Source organism: Malaya genurostris, chromosome 1 (assembly GCF_030247185.1).
Source record: "Malaya genurostris strain Urasoe2022 chromosome 1, Malgen_1.1, whole genome shotgun sequence".
NCBI classification, from domain to species: domain Eukaryota; kingdom Metazoa; phylum Arthropoda; class Insecta; order Diptera; family Culicidae; genus Malaya; species Malaya genurostris.
Window position 1 is genome coordinate 163,272,526 of NC_080570.1, and position 22,971 is coordinate 163,295,496.

The 22,971-nt window shown below is 36.7% G+C and overlaps 3 protein-coding genes and 2 long non-coding RNA genes across 9 annotated transcripts in view; 3 read left to right on the forward strand and 2 right to left on the reverse strand.

Moving 5' to 3' along the window:
- Positions 1 to 22,971, forward strand: part of LOC131426606 (zinc finger protein OZF-like) — an 84,260-nt gene that overhangs the window by 30,782 nt on the left and 30,507 nt on the right. The gene's annotated exons all lie outside the window — the stretch shown is intronic.
- LOC131426603 (gastrula zinc finger protein XlCGF57.1-like) lies at positions 324 to 21,878 on the forward strand. 4 transcript variants are annotated; one of them, XM_058589464.1, is made up of 3 exons: positions 324 to 1,176; positions 1,236 to 3,629; positions 3,690 to 3,773. In XM_058589464.1, exon 2 carries the CDS (start codon positions 1,240 to 1,242, stop codon positions 3,535 to 3,537), a length of 2,298 nt encoding a protein of 765 aa, XP_058445447.1. In that variant the 5' UTR covers positions 324 to 1,176; positions 1,236 to 1,239; the 3' UTR covers positions 3,538 to 3,629; positions 3,690 to 3,773. The 4 variants fall into 4 exon arrangements, with proteins under 4 accessions (XP_058445447.1, XP_058445446.1, XP_058445449.1 ...); XM_058589466.1 differs by lacking the exons at positions 1,236 to 3,629; positions 3,690 to 3,773 and adding exons at positions 19,518 to 21,367; positions 21,432 to 21,878 and having other exon boundaries at positions 325 to 1,176; XM_058589465.1 differs by lacking the exons at positions 324 to 1,176; positions 1,236 to 3,629; positions 3,690 to 3,773 and adding exons at positions 18,455 to 19,450; positions 19,518 to 21,367; positions 21,432 to 21,878.
- LOC131426615 (uncharacterized) lies at positions 3,620 to 4,536 on the reverse strand. Its single transcript, XR_009229124.1, has 2 exons — positions 4,199 to 4,536; positions 3,620 to 4,138 (listed from the first exon to the last, which is right to left on the reverse strand). It is a non-coding gene; the product is annotated as an uncharacterized LOC131426615 (long non-coding RNA).
- LOC131426616 (uncharacterized) lies at positions 5,780 to 14,934 on the reverse strand. Its single transcript, XR_009229125.1, has 4 exons — positions 14,300 to 14,934; positions 13,917 to 14,088; positions 6,148 to 9,442; positions 5,780 to 6,074 (listed from the first exon to the last, which is right to left on the reverse strand). It is a non-coding gene; the product is annotated as an uncharacterized LOC131426616 (long non-coding RNA).
- LOC131426607 (zinc finger protein 728-like) lies at positions 15,864 to 18,313 on the forward strand. 2 transcript variants are annotated; one of them, XM_058589474.1, is made up of 3 exons: positions 15,864 to 16,084; positions 16,144 to 18,028; positions 18,093 to 18,313. In XM_058589474.1, exon 2 carries the CDS (start codon positions 16,148 to 16,150, stop codon positions 17,942 to 17,944), a length of 1,797 nt encoding a protein of 598 aa, XP_058445457.1. In that variant the 5' UTR covers positions 15,864 to 16,084; positions 16,144 to 16,147; the 3' UTR covers positions 17,945 to 18,028; positions 18,093 to 18,313. The 2 variants fall into 2 exon arrangements, with proteins under 2 accessions (XP_058445457.1, XP_058445456.1); XM_058589473.1 differs by having other exon boundaries at positions 16,144 to 18,005.

Genomic DNA, 22,971 nt, shown 5'->3' on the forward strand with positions numbered 1-22,971 from the left:
AAATGAGTAACTAGTACTCAAACTCTGAGTAACTTTTTCTAAGCGTGTATGTCATTTTCAATTAATCGTTTGTTGGCAGGGATGCCAGGTTCACAGATTTTCAATTTTCTGCAGAGCGTGTTGGTAGTTAGACCTTTTTTTTGATCACCAAATTGATTTCGATCTGCTTTTATTGAACCCAGATTTTTGAAAAAATGACCTGGCATCCCTGTTTGTTGGTCCGAAACTGGCTCGGAAAGTGGATTAACAGTTGTCAGGTCCTGCTCTAGGCTCCTTCCATTATTGTCAAAACACAATGAGCAAAACCGAGGACAGGATCAGACAACTGGCTTCTTTTTCCAGAAAAATATTTCTCTTCTTATTCCGGTTGCTCCCTGCTGTAAATAATAAATGCCTCGTGATCACTGTTGCCAGTAGAGATAATTATTCATTCTGAAAACTTTCTCCCCTTATAACATGCAATTATTTATCATTTGAAAACACTTAGACAAATGTTATATCGGTCAAAAATATAGCTCTGGATTCATTTTGATCAGATGTTTGTTTTGAAGAAAACGTTTAGTTGAAACAGCTTAATAAAATTTTTCTAAAACACTCAATTTTGGGTAATTAATTCTTGCAGCTTTATTAACTAAAGTATTCAACATATTCTATTTGAGAAAAATAATAACATACAGAAGTATCCAAAGATTCGGTGCTATTCTCAACCAACATAATCAATATTCTCGTCCATATCACAATTCGTGATTTCAGGCTTTCTCATTGTATCATCCAGTGATTGTTAAATGTACTCGTATACTTTCCACATTGACAAGACTTAAAAACAAATTGAACTTAAATCTTATTGAAATTAATAATTTTGAAAAGATGATCCGAAAAATAAAATATCCAATATCAAGCTACACTGTTACCGACGATACTGACAACACTTTTTCTACCACCCTGCAGTAATATTGATTTCAACAACTTGTACTTGCTTATGTCAATTTCAACCAATCACGAGCTAGTCCGAAATTGGTCCTAAAAGTGGATTAACAATTGTCAGGTCCTGTCCTAGAGCAAAACGATAGAAATGTATCCGTCGAATTCTGCCTAATGGATTATAAACTACGAAAAGCCGATTTAGAGCGAAAAGCGAAAGTTTTCTGTAAATGTACTAAAATCAATCATACAAAGGTAAGTCAATTATCATGTTCTTTCGTATCCTTGTGGCTTATGTATGTAATTTTTTTTAGTGAAATGGAGGTTTGCCTTGCACGAGATGGGATACTAGAAACGGAAGAAACAGAAAACAGTTCTGTAGCCTTTTCCTCATCATCCGCTCCAACAATCGATTCGCCAATAAAACTCGAATATGAGATTGGTGATGAGGAATTCACTCAGAAAAGTGATCATGAAGACGTCTTAGTACCGAAAGAGGAACAGATTTACAGTTGCGAAATTTGCGAGAAACAATTTTCTTTCAAGAATGCCCTGAAGAAGCATATGATCGTTCATACTGAAGACAAACCATTTCAGTGTAATGTGTGTGGCAAAGGATTCCAGTATTATCAGAAATTAAAGGACCACAGCAATATTCACACTGGTGAACGTCCCTACAGTTGCACTGTATGCGAAAAAAAATTTTCGTCTAAAAAGATGCTTGGTCAACACATGCATATTCACACAAGCCAGCTCTCGTACAAATGCATTGTATGCGGGAAAGAATTTGCCATTAAGGCTTACTTAACTAGACACATGTCTATTCACCAAAGTTTGTTCAAATATAAATGCGAAATGTGTGGCATAGGCTTTAATGATGCTGCTAACCTAACAAAACACAAACGCCTTCATACGAACGAAAAGTATAAATGCACCATTTGCGAGAAAGATTTTTCCAATAAGTATTATCTCAGCAGACACATGAAAATTCACGTGGATGGCTTCGAGCATAAGTGTGATGTGTGTGGCAAAGGATTCACCTCCAAATCAGTTTTGAAAGACCACGAAAACAGTCACACAGGTGAACGGCCTTACAAATGCACTGTCTGTGGAAAAGACTTTCATCGTAAAACAAAACTTTCTATACACATGAAATTTCACACAAGCGAGCAATCGTACAAATGCACCATATGTGGGAAGGATTTCGCCTTCATGGCTAATCTATCCCAACACATGCTTATTCACACGAATGATTATAAGCATGAGTGTGACGTGTGTGGCAAAGGATTTGTGACCAGAGCACTCTTGGAAGATCACAAACGCCTTCATACAGGAGAACGACCGTATAAATGCACCGTATGTGGAAAAGATTTCATCACTCGGTATTTCCTATCCAGACACATGCTTCTTCACACGAATGATTATAAGCATAAGTGTTACATTTGTGGCAAAGGATTTATGACCAAAAAACGCTTGCAAGATCATGAACGCCTTCATACAGGAGAGCGACCGTATAAATGCACTGTCTGTGGAAAAGACTTCGCGACTAACTATTACCTATCCAGACACAGGTTTATTCACGGAAGAGATCATAGGTACAAGTGTGAAGTGTGTGGCAAAGGCTTTCATGAGAGTACTAACCTCGCGAGACACATACACATTCATACTAACGACATTCATGTGAATAGTAACGAGAATAAGTATGAAGTGCGCGGCGAAGGATTCAACTCCAAATCACTTTTGGAAGACCACGAAAATAGTCACGCAGGTGAACGGCCTTATAAATGCACTGTATGCGGAAAAGATTTCGTCGTTATGGCTTACCTGACAAAACACATGCTTACTCACACGGATGATTACAATCATAAGTGTGACGTTTGCGGCAAAGGATTTGTGACCAGAAAACGCTTGACAGATCATGAACGCCTTCATACAGGAGAGAGACCGTTCAAATGTACTGTATGTGAAAAAGATTTCTCGACTAAGGTTTACCTAACTAGACACATGTCTATTCACCAAAGTGAGTTCAAATATAAATGCGAAGTGTGTGGCAAAGCCTGGAATAATTGTGCTAACCTAACGAAACACAAACGCATTCATACAAACGAGAAGTTTGAATGCACTATATGCGAGAAAGATTTTTCCAATAAGTATAATCTCAGCGCACACATGAAAATCCACATGGATGATTACGAGCATAAGTGTGATGTGTGCGGCAAAGGATTCACCTGTAAATCACTTTTAAAAGACCACGGACATAGCCACACAGGTGAACGGCCTTACAAATGCACCGTATGTGGGAAAGATTTCGCCGTAACGGCTTGCTTTACTAAACACATGCTTACTCACACGGATGATTATAAGCATAAGTGTGACTTTTGTGGCAAAGGTTTTGTGACCAGGAATCTTCTGAAAGATCATAAACGCTGTCATACAGGAGAGCGACCGTACAAATGCACTGTATGTGGGAAAGCTTTCGCGTCTAAAACTTACCTATCCAGACACAGGTCTATTCACGAAAGGGATTACAAGTACAGGTGTGAAGTGTGTGGTAAAGGCATGAACGATAGTTCTGGCTTCGCAAAACACAAAAGCCTTCATACGAACGAGAAGTAAATTTATCATATGCGGAAGAGATTTTAGCTCTAAGATTGGCCAAGGATTCACAAAAGCAAACATTTAGAGGTAGTTTTGAAACTTATATTGAGGTTTGTTTATTGTACATACGTTTGATTTGAATAAAATTGACACTCTTTCTTTTTTTAAAGAAATCGTTTTGTTCATTTTTCAAGAGCACTTATTTTTAGACAAATAAATTTTGCCGCTCTATCACCTAAGTTCGATGTTTGGATAATTTTTCTTCTGATGCACAATAAACTACCATGTCTTCTGATGGACAATAAACTACCGACAAAACGCCTTGTAGGACGAGGTCAGGTCCTTTGTAAACTGGAACTTGGTATCAACATGTTTTGCTCGTCGCTTTAACCTTTCTGCTTCCAGTTGACGGATAGTGCTTTGGTTGTCTTCGTACAATACGATGTTACTAATTGGTTCACACAAATCTGTCATAAGCTTCCGCATCCAAAGTAGTGCCTGACCAACTTCAGCAGCAGCAACAAATTCGGCCTCAGTTGATGATAAAGCGCCCGGGTTGGCGGTTCAATGCATAGGGCGCTGGTCTTACAAACCAGTTGTCGTATGTTCGAGCCCCGACCTGGAAGGATTCGTAGTGTCAGTAGAATCGTGTAGCACTAGCCATGTACTGGTTCTGTACACTCTGAATCGGCTGCGAAGTCTGTTGAAACAGAAGGTCAAATTCCACTACAGAAATGTAATCCCAAGGCTTTGATGATAAAGCGACACACGTTTGCTTCCTTGCCGCCCAACTGATCGTACCACCACCAAATGTGATTGGCACATTAGCGGCCCTTACACGATCATTAAAAGTGTCATTACTAAAAAGTAATGGCACTTTTAATGATCGTGTAAGGTCTACGAGTTCAGTAATGACACGAGTAATGATGGAATTCCGGATTTTCCATCATTACCAACATTATTTCTTCTTCTTATTTTTTTGTGTGGAAGTGCTGAATATCTTTAGAACTATACGCAAAAAAATGACAAAGTGTAGATTTAAATGGTTAATATTTCATTAACCTTAACGTTTCAATGGCAAATCAAATTTATTTTCAGCTAAACGAAAATAAAAATATTGCTATTGCTTGGAGTAGTTACAAATACTCATCATTAATAATGAACGTGTAATGCTAAAAAGTAATGATGTATAGTAATGCAGTAATGACGAGCGTTTGAGCAAAAGTGTCATTACTTAGTAATGACACTTTTAATGATCGTGTAAGGGACGCTATTGTCGCAAAGCTGATTTATCGGTAGCGACACCAGCCTATGAAAAATGGAACCAAGAAAAGAAGGATTCTTTCGGAAATTTTCATATCGGCAGTAGTGATTTGCAACATTTTTATCGTTTATTCAATAGTACAAATAGATATCAGCAATAAAAGTACACTCGAAGTAGAAGAAAATCGACTTCAAAGTGATTACCACTACTTTTTTTAGTGTAAACTACGATTAAACAAGGAAAATCTTCAGAAATGTGTGAAATTGGGTAAGGTTAGGTTTTCCTGATCAACATTTTTTTTTAACAGAAACCAGTGTAATGTTGATTTCTCGAGTACTAGAATGTATAGCGATCGAGTACTATTTATTTTGGATACTTTATTTGTTATTTACAGGCATTTGAAAAATGATATCAAACCAAGTTTAATGCTCTATTCTGAATAAACGGTAGATTTCGCACAATGAACTAAGATCAACATTACAACCTCAGAGTAAAAACTTTTTCTTCAACTTCTACTATGATTCAAATGTATTTGCCCGTTTTCAAAAGAAATCGTTGAAAAGGTGGAGTAATTAGAAATTTTCCTACAAATTTGACAGCTCTTGCTGAAAGTATCATCTGTGAACAAGCAGCGCCTCTACATTTCAGTTTTGCGAAAATATTCCAATTAAGAAACCGCTTTTACACTCAAAATAATATTCATGTTATAGTTACGTGAAAAGTTATGTGAATACTTTCCACCCTACTTTTCACGTAGATTTTAATGGACTGACATTTAAAAGCTGTTTAAGGCATAATCCAGTAAAAGTAACGTATTTCATAGGTAAAATGTAATGTACTGCTCATATCACATTTACCTATCAGTTCATATCCAATTTAGATACCAGAGAATTATTATTTTATATATTGGTTAAATTCAAAAGGGAGATTTCAGATTCTTATATAAATCTAGGAAATGAAAAATAAAACATTTATTTCACAAAATTAACATAGAATTTTAATGGCTGAAAATAAAAAGCAACTAATAACGTGGGATCTCGAATCGGCAAGCCTTCAGAAATCGTGTTGTCACTGCCATCCAACCGAAGCCGAAGTCGAGATACGAGAACTCCCACAACACTACCAATGCAGGTTGAAGTCGCAATACATGGTTCCAGTGTCTCTAGCTTCATACCGATTTTGAACTCGTTTTTCGGTGGACCAACGACATGTTTGAAGCATTCGGAAGGAGCGGCAAACTTCCGAACTCACGTAGGCACTTGGTCCAGTTAAACACATGGAAACTTTCATACTGGAATGGTCCGGTCGATGTAGTAAAAAATTGTAATTAAATAACATTTCTCGCAAATATTTACACTACTTACAATTTGAGAGCCACTGTTCGCCATTTTCAAAATTGAGTTTTTCACACTGGAAATTCTCGTAGATTGTTTGACGTTTGGTCAATTCACGTAAACCTTATGTGATGACTCTATTCATTTTAGGGGATGTTCGTATAACATTCATTTTCGTCACGTAAAATATTCAATTTCACATTTGAAACCAATTTACGTGATTTTTCAAGTGAATCGAACGTGAATTTTTATTTGAGTGTAGATTTTCGATCTCGATGATTTCCTGCCCAATCCGCACCCACAAATGCTACAAGACCAACGTTTTTTGTTTCCCAAATTTAACTGAAAATGTTTGGTCGTAACAAGATATCCAATCAACTGCATCAGGATCAATCACTTTTCTTCCTAGTAGTGAAACGCTGATTGCTATGTAGAGCAAACCACCAATCAAACTAGAAAACGAATTATTGCTTGGTAGCTTGCTGGTCTCCTCCTCCTTTGCCCGTAGGTAGCCGGGGTCCATCGGGATGTGTGATGGTTTCGCTATGTCAAGGCCAAATCGCGAAGCCAACCGCTGGATGTAGCATTGTTGGTTTATCAAAAATCGACCGTCTTTTGACCGAACAACTTGTATACCCAGATACTGTTTGAAAATGCTTGCAATATATCGCTGTATTCTCGCTCTTTTTTACATACATTAAGCATATTGTCCACGTACAAAAGGATAAAGATTTGCTTGCTGTTTCGGTTACGTACGTATAAACACGCATCTGCACTTGACGGAAGAAAATCTTGCTTTTTTAAACAATTATCAATCATTTGGTTCCAAATTCGTCCTGACTGTTTCAAACTGTATAGGCTTTTCTTGAGATGGCAGACATCATCGGGTGATCCAGTTTCGTACTCTTTCGGTTGTTTCATGTATACTGGTTCTGTTAGGATTCCATACAGATAAGCCGTTTTGATATCAACATCAGTGTTGGTGATTGCCGAAAATTTGACAGAAGCTGCTATATTGCTATCTATATTGTATACAACATTTTAAATCCGGTAGAAGATGCTATAAAAACTCGAGTCATTCAATGCATGAACCGCGAGAGAATTTTTCTACATTTCTTCGCTCCACTTCATACTCTGAGTATTTCACGGCCCATGAAAAAATATACAGTCTGATAATGATCGTTGCTGTGTGGAATTTCCCAAGAGAGAATCGCAAGTTGACAATTATCGCAGAAAATCGAATCGATGGTTCATCTTGATGTTTCTCATACTAGGTTGCAATATTTCAAAACGCTTGTGTGGAGCATTCACATACATTTTCATAGACACAATTTATACAAAGGTTATATGCACATAGTTAGAATAAGCGGCAATAGTAAAATGATTCTATCGCAATTATCCACTGCCCATACAGAATCGGATCGCGAAACGAGAATAAGCGACCGTTTGTTGCTTCAGAGAAGATCCCCACAGCAGCGTGCTAACCTTTGATTCTCAGAAATGTCATCGAGAGAAATTCACTCTCGCACTGGGGTCTATTCTATGTTAAATAAGCCATGCCGGGTGTTTGTTGTTGCGATGTTTTCCATTCCTCTTTGATGGCACTGATTCAATCGTGTGAAGAGTGAAGATTGAACGTTCTATGATACGATAAAAGCCATCCTTGATCAACATGTTTCACGAGAAGTTGACGTCGAGTGGCAACAGTTAACAAAGTACGAAATGTTACCTGTTTGGCAACTGGAGCGAATACTTTGGTCGTAGTCAGTGCCAAACATCTGACTAAAACCTTGCGCGACTAATCTCGCTTTATAACGTATCATATTTCCATGTTCATCTAGTTTTTTTTTGTACAACCATTGGCAACCTATAGTCTTTTGTCCTTCTGGGAGTACTCCAACGATCCAGGTTGAGTTCTGATGAAGATTGTATCTCCTCCTCCATGGCTGCTTTCCACGACATGCATTCGGATCCGTTTACAGCTTCTTCATAAGTTTTGGGCTCTGTCACTAGTACCATATTATTTGTTTCGCGTTATCGGAACGGGGCAACTCCTTTGTTTAATCTTTCCGATCTTTGTAAAACGCTTTCTTCCAAATTTTCATAATAGGATTCATCGCAAGAACTGAACTCTGCATCGGTTGCACATGACATTCCACCATCTATTTGATTAGTGGTACCATCTGGATTATTAACGACGTTTTCATTCTAGCAAAGACATCATATTAACAAGATATCCAGCTCTCACATTTCCCGAACAAATCATTGGCAACATACTTTTTAGCGAGCATGCCGCCCTCAGACGAGTCCGCATCGAATCTCATACATAGAAGTAGGGGAGAGAAATGTCAAATTCGTGCGCGCCAAAATAGCAGGGCTGCGCACCTATACAATTGACATGATATGTTGAATGTGATGCCGTGCGATGGCATTGTTGAACTGAAGATTGATTTCGCTCCAAGCTGACAGGGTCTGATTCTAGTCTAGTTCTGCAATCCGTGATAGTGGCTTCAGAATGTCTTCATATGATTCCTATTGTTGTATCCCTAGCCGGGGAATTAAACGTTGGGAAAAGGTGAGAGCCTTCGGAGAAAGTGAACACCAAGGTAGTTCAGTAGAATGTATCCTTATAGAGGATTTTAACTATTTAAAAAAATGGTATTTCGGGACGATTATAAAAAACACTTTCAACTATGCCAATACTCAGAACTAAACTGACCAACTCTCCTTCGCCAAGTTGCCAGTTATTTTATTTCCTTCACAAATATGTTGTACTCTTAATCTATAATGTGCAATATAAAGTATTCGATGGCACTGTACATAACAGTCCTTCCCACTTGAGAAGGAAATATACAAATTCAAAAAATTATCAATTGAAATAAAATCAACCGTATTTACTTAATTCGAAAGAAAATATTTCCTTTACATTTAATAACTATACAAAATCTTCGAAACGTTTTGCTTTTCTATTCCGTTTTGATCTACGTGGACACTCGAAAGCCGTATTATCGGCTTTTCTTTTCCTTAGCGTTCTCCTTTCCATGCTTTCTTCCGGGAAACCCCGAAAATCTTCTTGGTCACTCGATAAACAGTTATCTGCGGAATTGCCCAATACAGACACCTCAATTCTATTAGGGTTCATGCTCTCATCGTACGTTTGTGTTGTTCCTAGATCTCTCTCAGCTGGTGTCGAATTCATGTAAGTGTTTTTCTCCTGTTGATTGCTGACATTGATCAGCACATTCGGGCGAACCATTGAGTTCGAGTATTTATTGGTCCTCAGCTGAGTGCGATGTGCGAGGACGGGAACGCTTCCAATTTGAATCTGGAATGTATTTAAAGAAAATCTCTTTAGAAAAATTGCCTTAATCCATCTAGCATGAATATGGGTATTATGGTTTTTATACCATAACTCATCCCCTTTATTCAGGTTGTCCAAAACCGTTCCAGAATCTACCGGAAGTGGTTTTGGAAATACATCATGTAGAGGAGTTTGAGAGGTTAATTTAATATTTTGTTGTTTATTTCTAGGGTTAATCAAATCAATCAACAGTTTAGGTTTATATGAGAACACTTTTTCGGATGGAAATTTACCATCCGTAGTCATACAATTTCTATAATTAAATAAAAATAAATTAATTTGATCCTCCATATGCAAATTCACAATTTCTGGATCAAGTAAAAATTTTTTCAATACCTCCTTAGTCGTTTTAACGAGTCTCTCTGCCTGGCCATTACTGGCCGGATTGTATGGAGGACTTTTAAAAACTTTTATTCCTTCATTTAGGGGTTAGCCAAATTTTGTGCTAGGGCACATAACCGTTTTCATTATTTTTACGTTTCGTCTTTGACTCATCAGTGCAGAGCAGTTCAAATTGAACTGCTTAGTGCTAAACTCGGCAGTTCAATTTGAACCGCTAAGCAGACGTAAAGTTTCTGCTACTTACAGAACACTTTTTGTTTTGCAACGAAGTGCAATGTCTTTTCTGACGTGCCGAACGAAAACGTGTTTTCGACTATTTCTGGCCGATGCAGGTATGGTCATTTAGGGGTTAGCCAAATTTTGTGCTAGGGCACATAACCGTTTTCATTATTTTTACGTTTCGTTATTCCTTGTTTTTCCAAAAAATTAGTAAAAGAAAAGGAATTGAAAGGAGGACCACCGTCAGAAACTAAAACTTCAGGTAAACCAAATCTGGCAATGAAACTTACTAAACATCTTAGAACTTTGTTACAATCCGTACCATTTTTCATCCATTCTATTTCTACCCATTTAGAAAAGCTGTCCACCATAAGCAAAAAGGTGTGACGCTCAAGGTGAAAAAAGTCTATGTGAACTCTACTAAAGGGTCTAGTAGTTTCCATCCATTTAGAGGTAATTTTTTTGTTGGGTATAATCATCATACTATTACAAATACTACAGTTAGCAACAAATTTTTCTATGTCATTGTTTATCCCATACCAATAAACAAAACGTCTTGCAAATTGTTTCATTTTTACAACCCCGCCATGGTTGGCATGTAAAAGTTTGAGAATCCCACCATGTAAAGATTGCGGTATTATTACTCTGTCTTGGAATAGTAAGCACTCGTCTACAATTTCCAAATCGTGCTGGTTAGAAAAAACGTTGACAAAGTGTTTGTCAATTTTGTTTGGCCAACCTTTTCGTATAAATTTTTTAATTTGCTGTAAAAAATTGTCCTGTTTTGTTTCTTTAGCCAAAAGCTTGAAATCCATTGGGAAATCATTGCTAAAATTTAAACTATGTATTACATCGTACTCTTTGGCAACAGTATCACTTAATGGGAATCTGGAACAGAAATCCGCATTTCCCATTTTAGATGATTGTCTATAAACTATATTAAAATCATATATAGATAGTTCTAAAATGTATCTTTGAATTCTCGTAACGTAAATAGAATGTTTTCCAGATTTGCCAAATATAGCAACTAAAGGTTTATGGTCTGTGTAAACTAAAAATTTTTTTCCATACAAGTATTTGTGAAATTTTTTTATAGTGCAGACCAGCGCCAGAGCCTCCAGATGAAGAATAGGGTATTTCTTTTGGGCTTCATTTAAAGAGAAAGAAGTAAAACTGATTGGTTTCTCAGTTTCGTTTACTATATGAGAAATCACTCCTCCTAAACCATACCCCGAAGCGTCCGACGATACTATTAAAGGTTTCTTAGGATCAAAAAATTCAAGAAATTTACTTGAAACCAACGATTCTTTACTTTTCTGAAAAGCTTGTTCACAATCCTTGTCCCATATGTACTTCACATCTTTCTTTAATAATTTGTATAAATGAACCAATTTAGAGGAAAGATTAGGTATAAATTTATGATAATAATTTATCAAACCGAGAAATGATTTTAATTCTGTTACATTTGATGGTTTTTTTGCATCATGAATGGTTTGAATTTTGTTTTGACATGGTGCCAAACCCTTTTCGCTTATCAAATGACCTAAATATTCCAATTCGGTAACAAAAAATTTGCATTTTCCAAAATTAACTTTGATGTTTGCTTCCGAAAGCCTCTCCAGAACCACAAACAATCTTTTCCTGCACTCCTCTATATCTTTGCCCGCAATAAGAACATCATCGAGGTAACAACTAACAAACGGTAAATTCTTCAATACCTGATCCATCACCTGCTGAAAGATGGACGCACTTGATGATGCCCCTTGCGGCAACCTGTTGTAGGTATATAAACCTTTTATAGTATTAATAACCATAAATTTCCTTGAACGACTGGATAACGAGAGCTGAGTATATGCTCCCTCCAGATCTAGAGTGCAGAAGACTTTACAACCAGAAAGATTTGCAAAAAGGTCTTGCACCAAAGGTAAAGGGTAAGTGTTTTGTATCAGCAGTTTATTTATTGACACCTTACAGTCAATAACTAATCGTATATCCTTATTTTTCTTAATTACTGCCACCACTGGAGAAGCCCACTCACTAGTTTTAATGGGGGTAATAACTTTCTCCTTTTCTAACTTCTCCAAATAGTCTAAAACTTTTTCTCTTAATCTATATGGTACATCGTACGCTTTCCTAAAAATTGGTGTGTCCGTTTTAATAATAAGTTCAGCCTCGTATCCTTTTATTGGCATTGAGAAATCTTTTTTAAAAGTGTTTAGGAACTTTTGCTTAATTTCCTGAATAAAATCGTTTTTATGCACAATATTGTTTACTGAAACAGTTCCAGCAAAAAACTTTCTCCAGTTAGGAATTAAAACATCTAACCACGTTCTACCAAACAGCGGATAGAAATTGTTTTCGGAATTTATCACTAAAAGTTTTAAATTCACGATTTTTTGTTTGTATTCCACAATAACCTCTGTCTCCCCTAATATTTGCAGTTGTGATCCATTTACCACAATAAGTTTCGTCAAAGTTTTTGATAAAGGTTTAGAAAATTTTGAAAAATAATAGTTTTTATTCATTACTGTTACAGAAGCACCACAGTCGACTTCCATTTGCGTTTGTATTCCTTCAATTTTCACATTTATAAAACAAGGACTATTAACTTTATTCAAAAAGGAAACATGCATGCAAGACAATTCACCTGTATCCGAATCTCCATCTACATCGTCATCCGAGTCCCTGGTATTCATGCGCCCGAGCAGATCAGATATGCTCTCCTTACTGCTACCCGGAATGTCCATTCTATTCACTGAATATTTGTGCTGGTTCTTTTTCTTATAACATTTTCTCGCCACATGTCCTCTCAGTCCGCAAAAAACACATATACGTTGGTCCCACTTCGGCTGTTCACTTCTGTACCCCGCTGGTCTAAAATCCTCATATTTTCTAGCATCGTCAAATCGGACTCGTTTATTATAGTTCGAATCAAAATGTTTGTATCCTAGTCGGTTTTTTATTGGAATACGGTTTCGTTCTTCGAAACGACGTTGTTTAGATTCATGCAAATCTTTAAATCTTTGTAAAATTTGACCTCTTCCCATTCCCGGGAGAGATTTCAATGCAAAAATTTCATCCTCTTTTTCAAAAAATGGTTTAGAGTTAGTCGTGGCCATTTCCCACGTTTCAAGGATTTTTTCCGCCAAAGCGAGTGTCAATTTATCCTCGCTAAGTAATTTTTTCCTCAAATCATTATCTTGTACCCCTGCAACGATTCTGTCTAATATAGCTAAATCTTTGTGGTCCCCGAAACCACAAAATTCTGCCTGTAAACGTAAAGATAATGCATAATCCTTCAACGATTCGTTTGGTTGCTGGTTACGGGTATTAAATCGCAGACGTTGTATCATGTCTGATTCATTTTTGTCCAATTTAACACTTAATTTAGTAATTAGTTCCTCATACGGAACATTGTCAAAATTCCCGGTGGGATAAAGCAGTTTTAATTGCGAGAATATTACTGGGCCACCCATTGTTATGAAATGGGCTTTTTTATCCGTACCGTCTTCAATTTTGTTTATAATAAAAAAATATTTTAGCCTTGCAGCCCAGTCTGCGAAACTCGTACCGGTACGATACGGTTCGATTGTAGCAAAAACGTTTGCCATGATTTATAAATATGCGTAATATATATATATATATATATATATATATATATATATATATATATATATATATATATATATATATATATATATATATATATATATATATATATATATATATATATATATATATATATATATATATATATATATATATATATATATATATATATATATATATAGCAATATTATAAAAAAAATCACTAATTGTCCTGATTGTAAAATATATTATTAAAATTTTCCAAAGTAAAGAAAAAAAATTGACTCACCGCAGTAAATATTCCTACCAACTCGCCGAAACTTTGTCAGCGCTCAGGCCTTCCAAAATGCAGAAATTTTTGTTAATAATTATATCCGTTCGCCAAGTTCTGCGAAAAAAAAATCGTTTCTATCCTTCCGCGAAATTTAGTGAAAATCTGTCGTTCAGGTTGCACTGCCGTTCTACTCACAAAATAGAGAAAGAAAATTATATCAATAATAAGAAAACAAAATGGCTTTCCTACAAAATGGCAGCATTAGCGTGGGTTTTTTCTCAAAAAAGAAAGTAAAAGGAATATACACTATATAGAGTGATTGCATTCACAATAAGCACCATTAACTCCTGTTTTAGCTCTATTTGATAGCTTATTTGTAAAATAAAGTACTTTCTTACTTGTGGAGCCTTCGAAGCTAGCCTAGCAGCTGAAAAGGAATCCGACGAACTGTATCCCGTTAATTTCAATGACCGGTGCACGCTACCGGTTGTCCTCGTCGCCAAATTGTTGTATCCCTAGCCGGGGAATTAAACGTTGGGAAAAGGTGAGAGCCTTCGGAGAAAGTGAACACCAAGGTAGTTCAGTAGAATGTATCCTTATAGAGGATTTAAACTATTTAAAAAAATGGTATTTCGGGACGATTATAAAAAACACTTTCAACTATGCCAATACTCAGAACTAAACTGACCAACTCTCCTTCGCCAAGTTGCCAGTTATTTTATTTCCTTCACAAATATGTTGTACTCTTAATCTATAATGTGCAATATAAAGTATTCGATGGCACTGTACATAACACCTATATCAGATTTTCAATGTCCTTACCGGGTTCAACAAACTCTTCCTCGAAGAAACGAACATCTCTGCTAATAATCACCTTGTTAGTAGCTATTTCGATAAACCGGTACGCTTTGTGATTATCAGAATAGCCAACGAACGTCATTTCTTTAGCCTTATCTTGAAATTTGCTTCGCTTTTCCTGTGGTACGTAAACGAATGCTTTGCAACCGAATACCTTCAGATGTGAAACGTTCGGTTTTCGTTCGCACCATAGCTCATATGGTGTTGTGTCCAGTGCAGTAGAAGGAAGATGATTCTGCAGGTACACTGTCGTATTAACTGCTTCAGCCCAGAATCCTGCTGTGAATTCGGGGTGAATTCCGTGATTACGATAGAAATCCATCAACGTTTGGCTCGAATACTCTCCTCCTCTATCGGATCTAATGCGCTTGGGATATTTACCAAATTGTGTGTAGACATACTTATAGCATTCTTCTATACGTAAATAGTTCGCGCAGTACAATATAGGTGGAACTAGTGCATCACAAAAAATATGTTTATAAGAATTTACTCATACTGTCATGTCTGTTAGTCTGTGGTAGTCTGTCAGAAAAGAAGACTCAGGAAAAGGAGTTCGAGCTTGTTTTTCTTTTACACAGCATTCGCAGCCTTCACGTATTCCACAGTCGATTATTGTTAATCCACGAACTAGATTATTTTTCAACAACACATTCATTGCATCAGGATCACGATGTCCAAATCGCCGATGCCAATTACCTACACTTGATGTCCCAAAACACTGTCTGCTGTATGTTATCTAAACCGACAAGTTGTTGTGAGAGAGTCAACCCAAAATTCATTAATTTTCGTGCTCTAAACGAGGTAAACCGTAAAACAATTGCATTAAGGGGACGGGTATAGCGTGATGGGTAAGTCTATGCCTTTCACGCAGCCCACCTGGGTTCAATTCCCAACCCCGCACATAGGGTCAGAAAATTTTTCTGGTCCGAAGAGGCGAATGACCTTAAGGTTAAAACCTCTATAATCGAAATAAAAAAAAAACAAAACAATTGCATTACTGATTGTTTGTTTTTGCAAACCCACATTATCGAGATAACTCACTCAATGTTGAGTGAAATTTTATTTCACATATACCAAATTAAAAAAAAAATTTTTTGAAAAAATGACCTGGCATCCCTGTTTGTTGGTCCGAAACTGGCTCGGAAAGTGGATTAACAATTGTCAGGTCCTGCTCTAGGCTCCTTCCATTATTGTCAAAACACAATGAGCAAAACGATAGAAATGTACCCGACGAATTCTGCCTAATGGATTATGAACTACGAAAAGCCGATTTAGAGCGAAAAGCGAAAGTTTTCTGTAAATGGACTAAAATCAATCATACAAAGGTAAGTCAATTATCATGTTCTTTCGTATCCTTGTGGCTTATGTATGTAATTTTTTTTAGTGAAATGGAGGTTTGTTTTGCACGAGATGGGATACTAGAAACGGAAGAAACAGAAAACAGTTCTGTAGCCTTTTTCTCATCATCCGCTCCAACAATCGATTCGCCAATAAAACTCGAATATGAGATTGGTGATGAGGAATTCACACAGAAGAGTTACCATAAAGACGTCTTAGTTCCTGAGAAGAAACAGATTTACAGTTGCGAAATTTGCGGGAGACAATTTTCTTTCAAGAATGCCCTGAAGAAGCATATGATCGTTCATACTGAAGACAAACCATTTCAGTGTAATGTGTGTGGCAAAGGATTCCAGTATTATCAGAAATTAAAGGACCACAGCAACATTCACACTGGTGAACGTCCTTACAGTTGCACTGCATGCGAAAAAAAATTTTCGTCTAAAAAGATGCTTGGTCAACACATGACTATTCACGCAAGTCAACTCTCGTACAAATGCATTGTATGCGGGAAAGAATTTGCCATGAAGGCTTACTTAACTAGACACATGTCTATCCACCAAAGTTTGTACAAATATAAATGCGAAGTGTGTGGCATAGGCTTTAATAATGCTGCTAACCTTACGAACCACAAACGCCTTCATACGAACGAAAAGTTTAAATGCACCATTTGCCAGAAAGATTATTCCAATAAGTATTATCTCAGCAGACACATGAAAATTCACGTGGAAGGTTACAAGTATAAGTGTGATGTGTGTGGCAAAGGATACACCTCCAAATCAGTTTTGAAAGACCACGAAAATAGTCACACAGGTGAACGGCCTTACAAATGCACTGTCTGTGGAAAAGACTTTCATCGTAAAACAAAACTTTCTATACACATGAAATTTCACACAAGCGAGCAATCGTACAAATGCACCATATGTGGGAAGGATTTCGCCTTCATGGCTAATCTATCTCAACACATGCTTCTTCACACGAATGATTATAAGCATGAGTGTGACGTGTGTGGCAAAGGATTTGTGACCAGAGCACTCTTGGAAGATCACAAACGCCTTCATACAGGAGAACGACCGTTCAAATGCACCGTATGTGGAAAAGATGTCATTACTCGGTATTTGCTATCCAGACACATGCTTCTTCACACGAATGATTATAAGCATAAGTGTTACGTTTGTGGTAAAGGATTTATGACCAAAACACGCTTGCAAGATCATGAACACCTTCATACAGGAGAGCGACCGTACAAATGCACTGTATGTGGGAAAGCTTTCGCGTCTAAGACTTACCTATCCAGACACAGGTTTATTCACGGAAGAGATCATAGGTACAAGTGTGAAGTGTGTGGCAAAGGCTTTCATGAGAGTACTAACCTCGCGAGACACATACACATTCATACTAACGAGATTCATGTGAATAGTAACGAGAATAAGTATGAAGTGCGCGGCGAAGAATTAAACTCCAAATCACTTTTGGAAGACCACGAAAATAGTCACGCAGGAGAACGGCCTTACAAATGCACTGTATGCGGAAAAGATTTCGTCGTTTTGGCTTACCTAACAAAACACATGCTTACTCACACGGATGATTACAATCATAAGTGTGACGTTTGTGGTAAAGAATTTGTGACCAGAAAACGATTGACAGATCATGAACGCCTTCATACAGGAGAACGACCGTTCAAATGTACTGAATGTGGAAAAGATTTCGCGACTAAGACTTACCTATCCAGACACAGGTCTATTCACGAAAGGGATTACAAGTACAGGTGTGAAGTGTGTGGTAAAGGCATGAACGATAGTTCTGGCTTCGCAAAACACAAAAGCCTTCATACGGACGAGAAGTAAATTTATCATATGCGGAAAAGATTTTAGCTCTAAGATTGGCCAAGGATTCACAAAAGCAAAGGTAGTTTGGAAACGCTTATTGATGTTTGTTTTTTGAATATCAGTCTGATTTGAGACCACAAAATGATTAACGTTTGAATTGTTACAGGAACTCCATTCACTATAATGATTAACATCCAACGAGATCACATTGAACGGTGTTCGGATATTACGAACCAACTACATCATTTCATTTCAGTAAACCGTCCCACAAATTTGGCCAAACAGTACTGCGATCTATAATTTTATGACATTACTGATATGAATTAATAAGATGAATAAATTTAATAAATAGGTAAACAAATTTGCTTAAAAAATTTAAATTGAAAAGTGCATCTTGAAGTACATTATTACGAACGAAAACAATCATGGAATCTAAGAAAAAAAAACAGATTACACGTTAAACTTCAAATATTCGACGAATTCATTGAATCGCAGGCAAATGGATCTGAATGGTTCATTCTGACCATATAATGCGTTACGAGTTTCCAATAGCAGAAAAGACCGTTGTTAAAGAGGTTTTTCAATTTAAATTTTTTAATCTCTCAGGAGTATACAAATTTAGTCGTTAGAGCGAAGCAGGGTACTCTACTGTGTTCTTCATGTTTTATGTCGGTATCTAATAATTGAGAAAAAAGTACGGTTGTGTAATGTCAGAGACAACTGAATGTCGTGAATACGAATAAGATTGACACTCTTTCTTTTTTTTTTAAATCGTTTTGTTCATTTTTCAAGACCACTTATTTTTAGACAAATGAATTTGGCGCTCTATCACCTAAGTATTCAACAAATATTGTTAGGAGAGTGAATAATCAACAACTTATTACTATGGGTCGTAACGATAGACTGAATAAAATTTTATTAATTTATGACATAGGCCTACTATAATGAAAATTCCTATTGATAGCTTCCTATGGTTCAGTTTCGGTACCTCAACAAATATAATTCGAAAATATACTAACAATGAGGTATCTAAGGATCTGGTGGTATACTAAATTACAACTATATCGATATCCATAGCACACATCGTGATTTTAAGCTTTCTCTTTGTATCATTCAGTTATTGTTAAATGTACTCATACACTTCCACATTGACAGGGCACAAAAACAAATCCAATTGAAATTAATAATTTGAAAAAGATGATGCATCAGAAAAGTATTACCGACGATTCTGACAACACTTTTTATACCACCCTGCAGTAATATTAATTTCAACAACTTGTTGCTTGTGTCATTTTCAATCACTCGTTTGTTGGTCCAAAACTGGCTCGGAAAGTGGATTAACGGTTGTCAGGTCCTGCTCTAGGCTCCTTCCATTATTGTCAATGCACAATGAGCAAAACGATAGAAATGTACCCGTTGAATTCTGCCTAATGGATTATGAACTACGAAAAGCCGATTTAGAGCGAAAAGCGAAAGTTTTCTGTAAAATTTACTGTACTAAATGTACTAAAATCAATCACAAAGGTAAGTCAATTATCATGTTCTTTCGTATCTTTGTGGCTTATGTATCTAAAGCATATATTTATTTCAGTGAAATGGAAGTTTGCCTTGCACGAGATGGGATACTAAAAACGGAAGAACTAGAAAACAGTCCTGTAGCCTTTTCCTCATCGTCCGCTCCAACATTCGATTCCCCATTAAAACTCGAATATGAGATTGGTGATGAGGAATTCACACAGAAGAGTGACCATGAAGACGTCTTAGTACCGAAAGAGGAACAGATTTACAGTTGCGAAATTTGCGGGAAACAATTTTCTTCGAAGAATGCCCTGAAGCAGCACATGATCGTTCATACTGAAGACAAACCATTTCAGTGTAATGTGTGTGGCAAAGGATTCCAGTATTATCAGAAATTAAAGGACCACAGCAATATTCACACTGATGAACGTCCCTACAGTTGCACTGTATGCGAAAAAAAATTTTCCATGAAGGGTTACCTAACTAAACACATGTCTAATCACCAAAGTGAGTACAAATATAAATGCGAAGTGTGTGGCAAAGGCTTTAATGATGGTGGTAATCTCGCGAGTCACCAACGCATTCATACGAACGAAAAGTTCAAATGCACCATATGCGAGAAAGATTTTGCCAATAAGTATAATCTCAGCACACACATGAAAATTCACGTGGATGATTACGAGCATAAGTGTGATGTGTGCGGCAAAGGATTCACCTGCAAATCACTTTTAAAAGACCACGAAAATATTCACACCGGTGAACGGCCTTACAAGTGCACCGTATGTGGAAAAGATTTTATCAATCGGCATTTCCTATCCAGACACATGCTTCTTCACACGAATGATTATAAGCATAAGTGTTACATTTGTGGCAAAGGATTTATGACCAAAAAACGCTTGCAAGATCATGAGCGCCTTCATACAGGAGAGCGACCGTATAAATGCACGGTGTGTGGAAAAGATTTCGCGACTAACTATTACCTATCCAGACACAGGTTTATTCACGGAAGAGATTATAGATACAAGTGTGAAGTGTGTGGCAAAAGCTTTTATGATAGTAATAACCTCGCGAGACACAAACGCATTCATACAAACGAAAAGTTTAAATGCACCATTTGCGAAAAAGATTATTCCAATAAGTATTATCTCAGCAGACACATGAAAATTCATGCGGATGGTTACGATCATAAGTGTGATGTGTGCGGCAAAGGATTCATCTCCAACTCTCTTTTGAAAGACCACGAGTATAGTCACACAAGTGAATGGCCTTACAAATGCCCTGTATGCGGAAAAGATTTTCAAGTTAAAATAAAACTTTCTGTACACATGCGACGCCACACAATCGAGCGACCTTACAAATGCACCGTATGTGGAAAAGAATTCGCCATTAAGGGTTACCTAACTAATCATATGTCTATTCACCAAAGTGATTACAAATATAAGTGCGAAGTGTGTGACAAAGGCTTTCATGAGAGTAATAACCTTGCGAGACACATACGCATTCATACAACGTCATCATACGAAAAGTTTAAATGCGCCATTTGCGAGAAAGATTTTTCCAATAAGTATAATCTCAGCACACACATGAAAATTCACGTGGATAATTACGAGCATAAGTGTGATGTGTGCGGCAAAGGATTCACCTGTAAATCACTTTTAAAAGACCACGAACATAGCCACACAGGTGAACGGCCTTACAAATGCACCGTATGTGGGAAAGATTTCGCCGTAACGGCTTGCTTTACTAAACACATGCTCACTCACACGGATGATTATAAGCATAAGTGTGACTTTTGTGGCAAAGGTTTTGTGACCAGGAATCTACTGAAACATCATAAACGCTGTCATACAGGGTGCATGTGATTTAACTGTACAGTAAAGGAAAGCGCAAACATTTAAAGGTATTTTGGAAACATTTATTGAGGTTTGTTTTTAGAATATCCGTTTGATTTGAGACCACAAAATGATTAACGTTTGAATTGTTACAGGAACTTCACTCAATGTGATGATTAACATCCAACGAGATCACATCGAACGGTGTTCCGATATTACGAATCAACAACATAATTTGAAGGCACTTGGCACTGTTAAATATCCCCCTTTTTCATTTTAGAGCGTGAGACATGGTCCATGATCACAACCCGATGCAGAAAACCCGTTTCGTTTCTTGCCGCAATTTCAATTGCTGTCTATCATTCCGCTCATGAGGAACCCATTTTCCCATCTTCTGAATTTTTTCAATAACGTACCAGAAATGATTTGACGATACGTCATCTTCAAATTGATCGGCTTTACCTGTGCGTTATTTGTCTTTCACACTGAAAAAACTCTAAAAATCGTTTAAACCAACGTTCACCAGTCGCAACCGATAGAGTCTGCTCCTCGTAAGCTTCAACAAGAATTCGAGGAAATACAGCAATTCTTTTTCATATCAACACTACCTGTGCAAGTGCTGTTTTCTTGGCAAAAACGTCGACATGTTCGCTTCACTAAATATATTTACTACTCTAGGCCAAAATTAGTAAAACTTTTGAATTATTTTTCGCGCGGAAATCTTACTCGAGGAAATATTTTTTTTCAGGTTGGTATGGCTGTCAGTGACATCTGTGTCAAAAGTCACGTCAAAATATTACTATTATATTATTATTATTACAATGAGTGAAATTATTGAACAAAGAAGTTCCTTTGAATTTTGTGTGCGGAATCAAATTGATAAGATTGACTAGCTTGAGAATACCTGGGGTAGAAGTCATGAAGAATTTTTCCTTTATATCATAAGACAAAATGGTGAAATACGTTTATAATCCTTATGTCTGAAAGTTACAGTTCGTTCTAATGATTTTCGAAGACAATTTTGCCACACCATGAGTGTAGCAGAGATGATACAGATATTGTATACACTGAAAATAATTTGCACGCTAGCATCATGTGCAAAGCATTTGAACTATCACTACTCTTAGAACACATGAAATTCATGAAAATATACACTCAACTCATAAAATGAGTGTAAAAACTGTTGATATTTAGTGGAAATCATGCTACATTTATACGAAATGCACATCAAAACGATGAGATATATCGTTACATTTAGATTCTACATTAATTTCTTACGAATGTCACATTGTTTTCTGCATAGATTTAAATTAAAAGACAGTTTACAGAATCAAGTGCTTTGGACATACATTTGTGCTGTACTCATATCCACTATAAAATGAAATGTTTACCACAGGTAGTTCAATTCAATAGCAAAACACATCGCATCCAAAGGAAAAACACATCGAATGAATTTGCACATGAAATCTTAAAACAAATCGCGTTGGTTATGTATTGAAATGAAACAGCTGCTTTTCACATATAAATCGATCGTTCAAATTATTATCAGTGTATCGATACACTGCTAAAAATCGACACCTTTTTAAAATGTGTTTCTCTAAATTCATTTCAAGTTCTAGATTCACTAGGATATCAAGTATGCTTCAATTGTGCTTCAAAAGTTTAGCGCATAAGTGTTAAGTGTGTCATCAAATA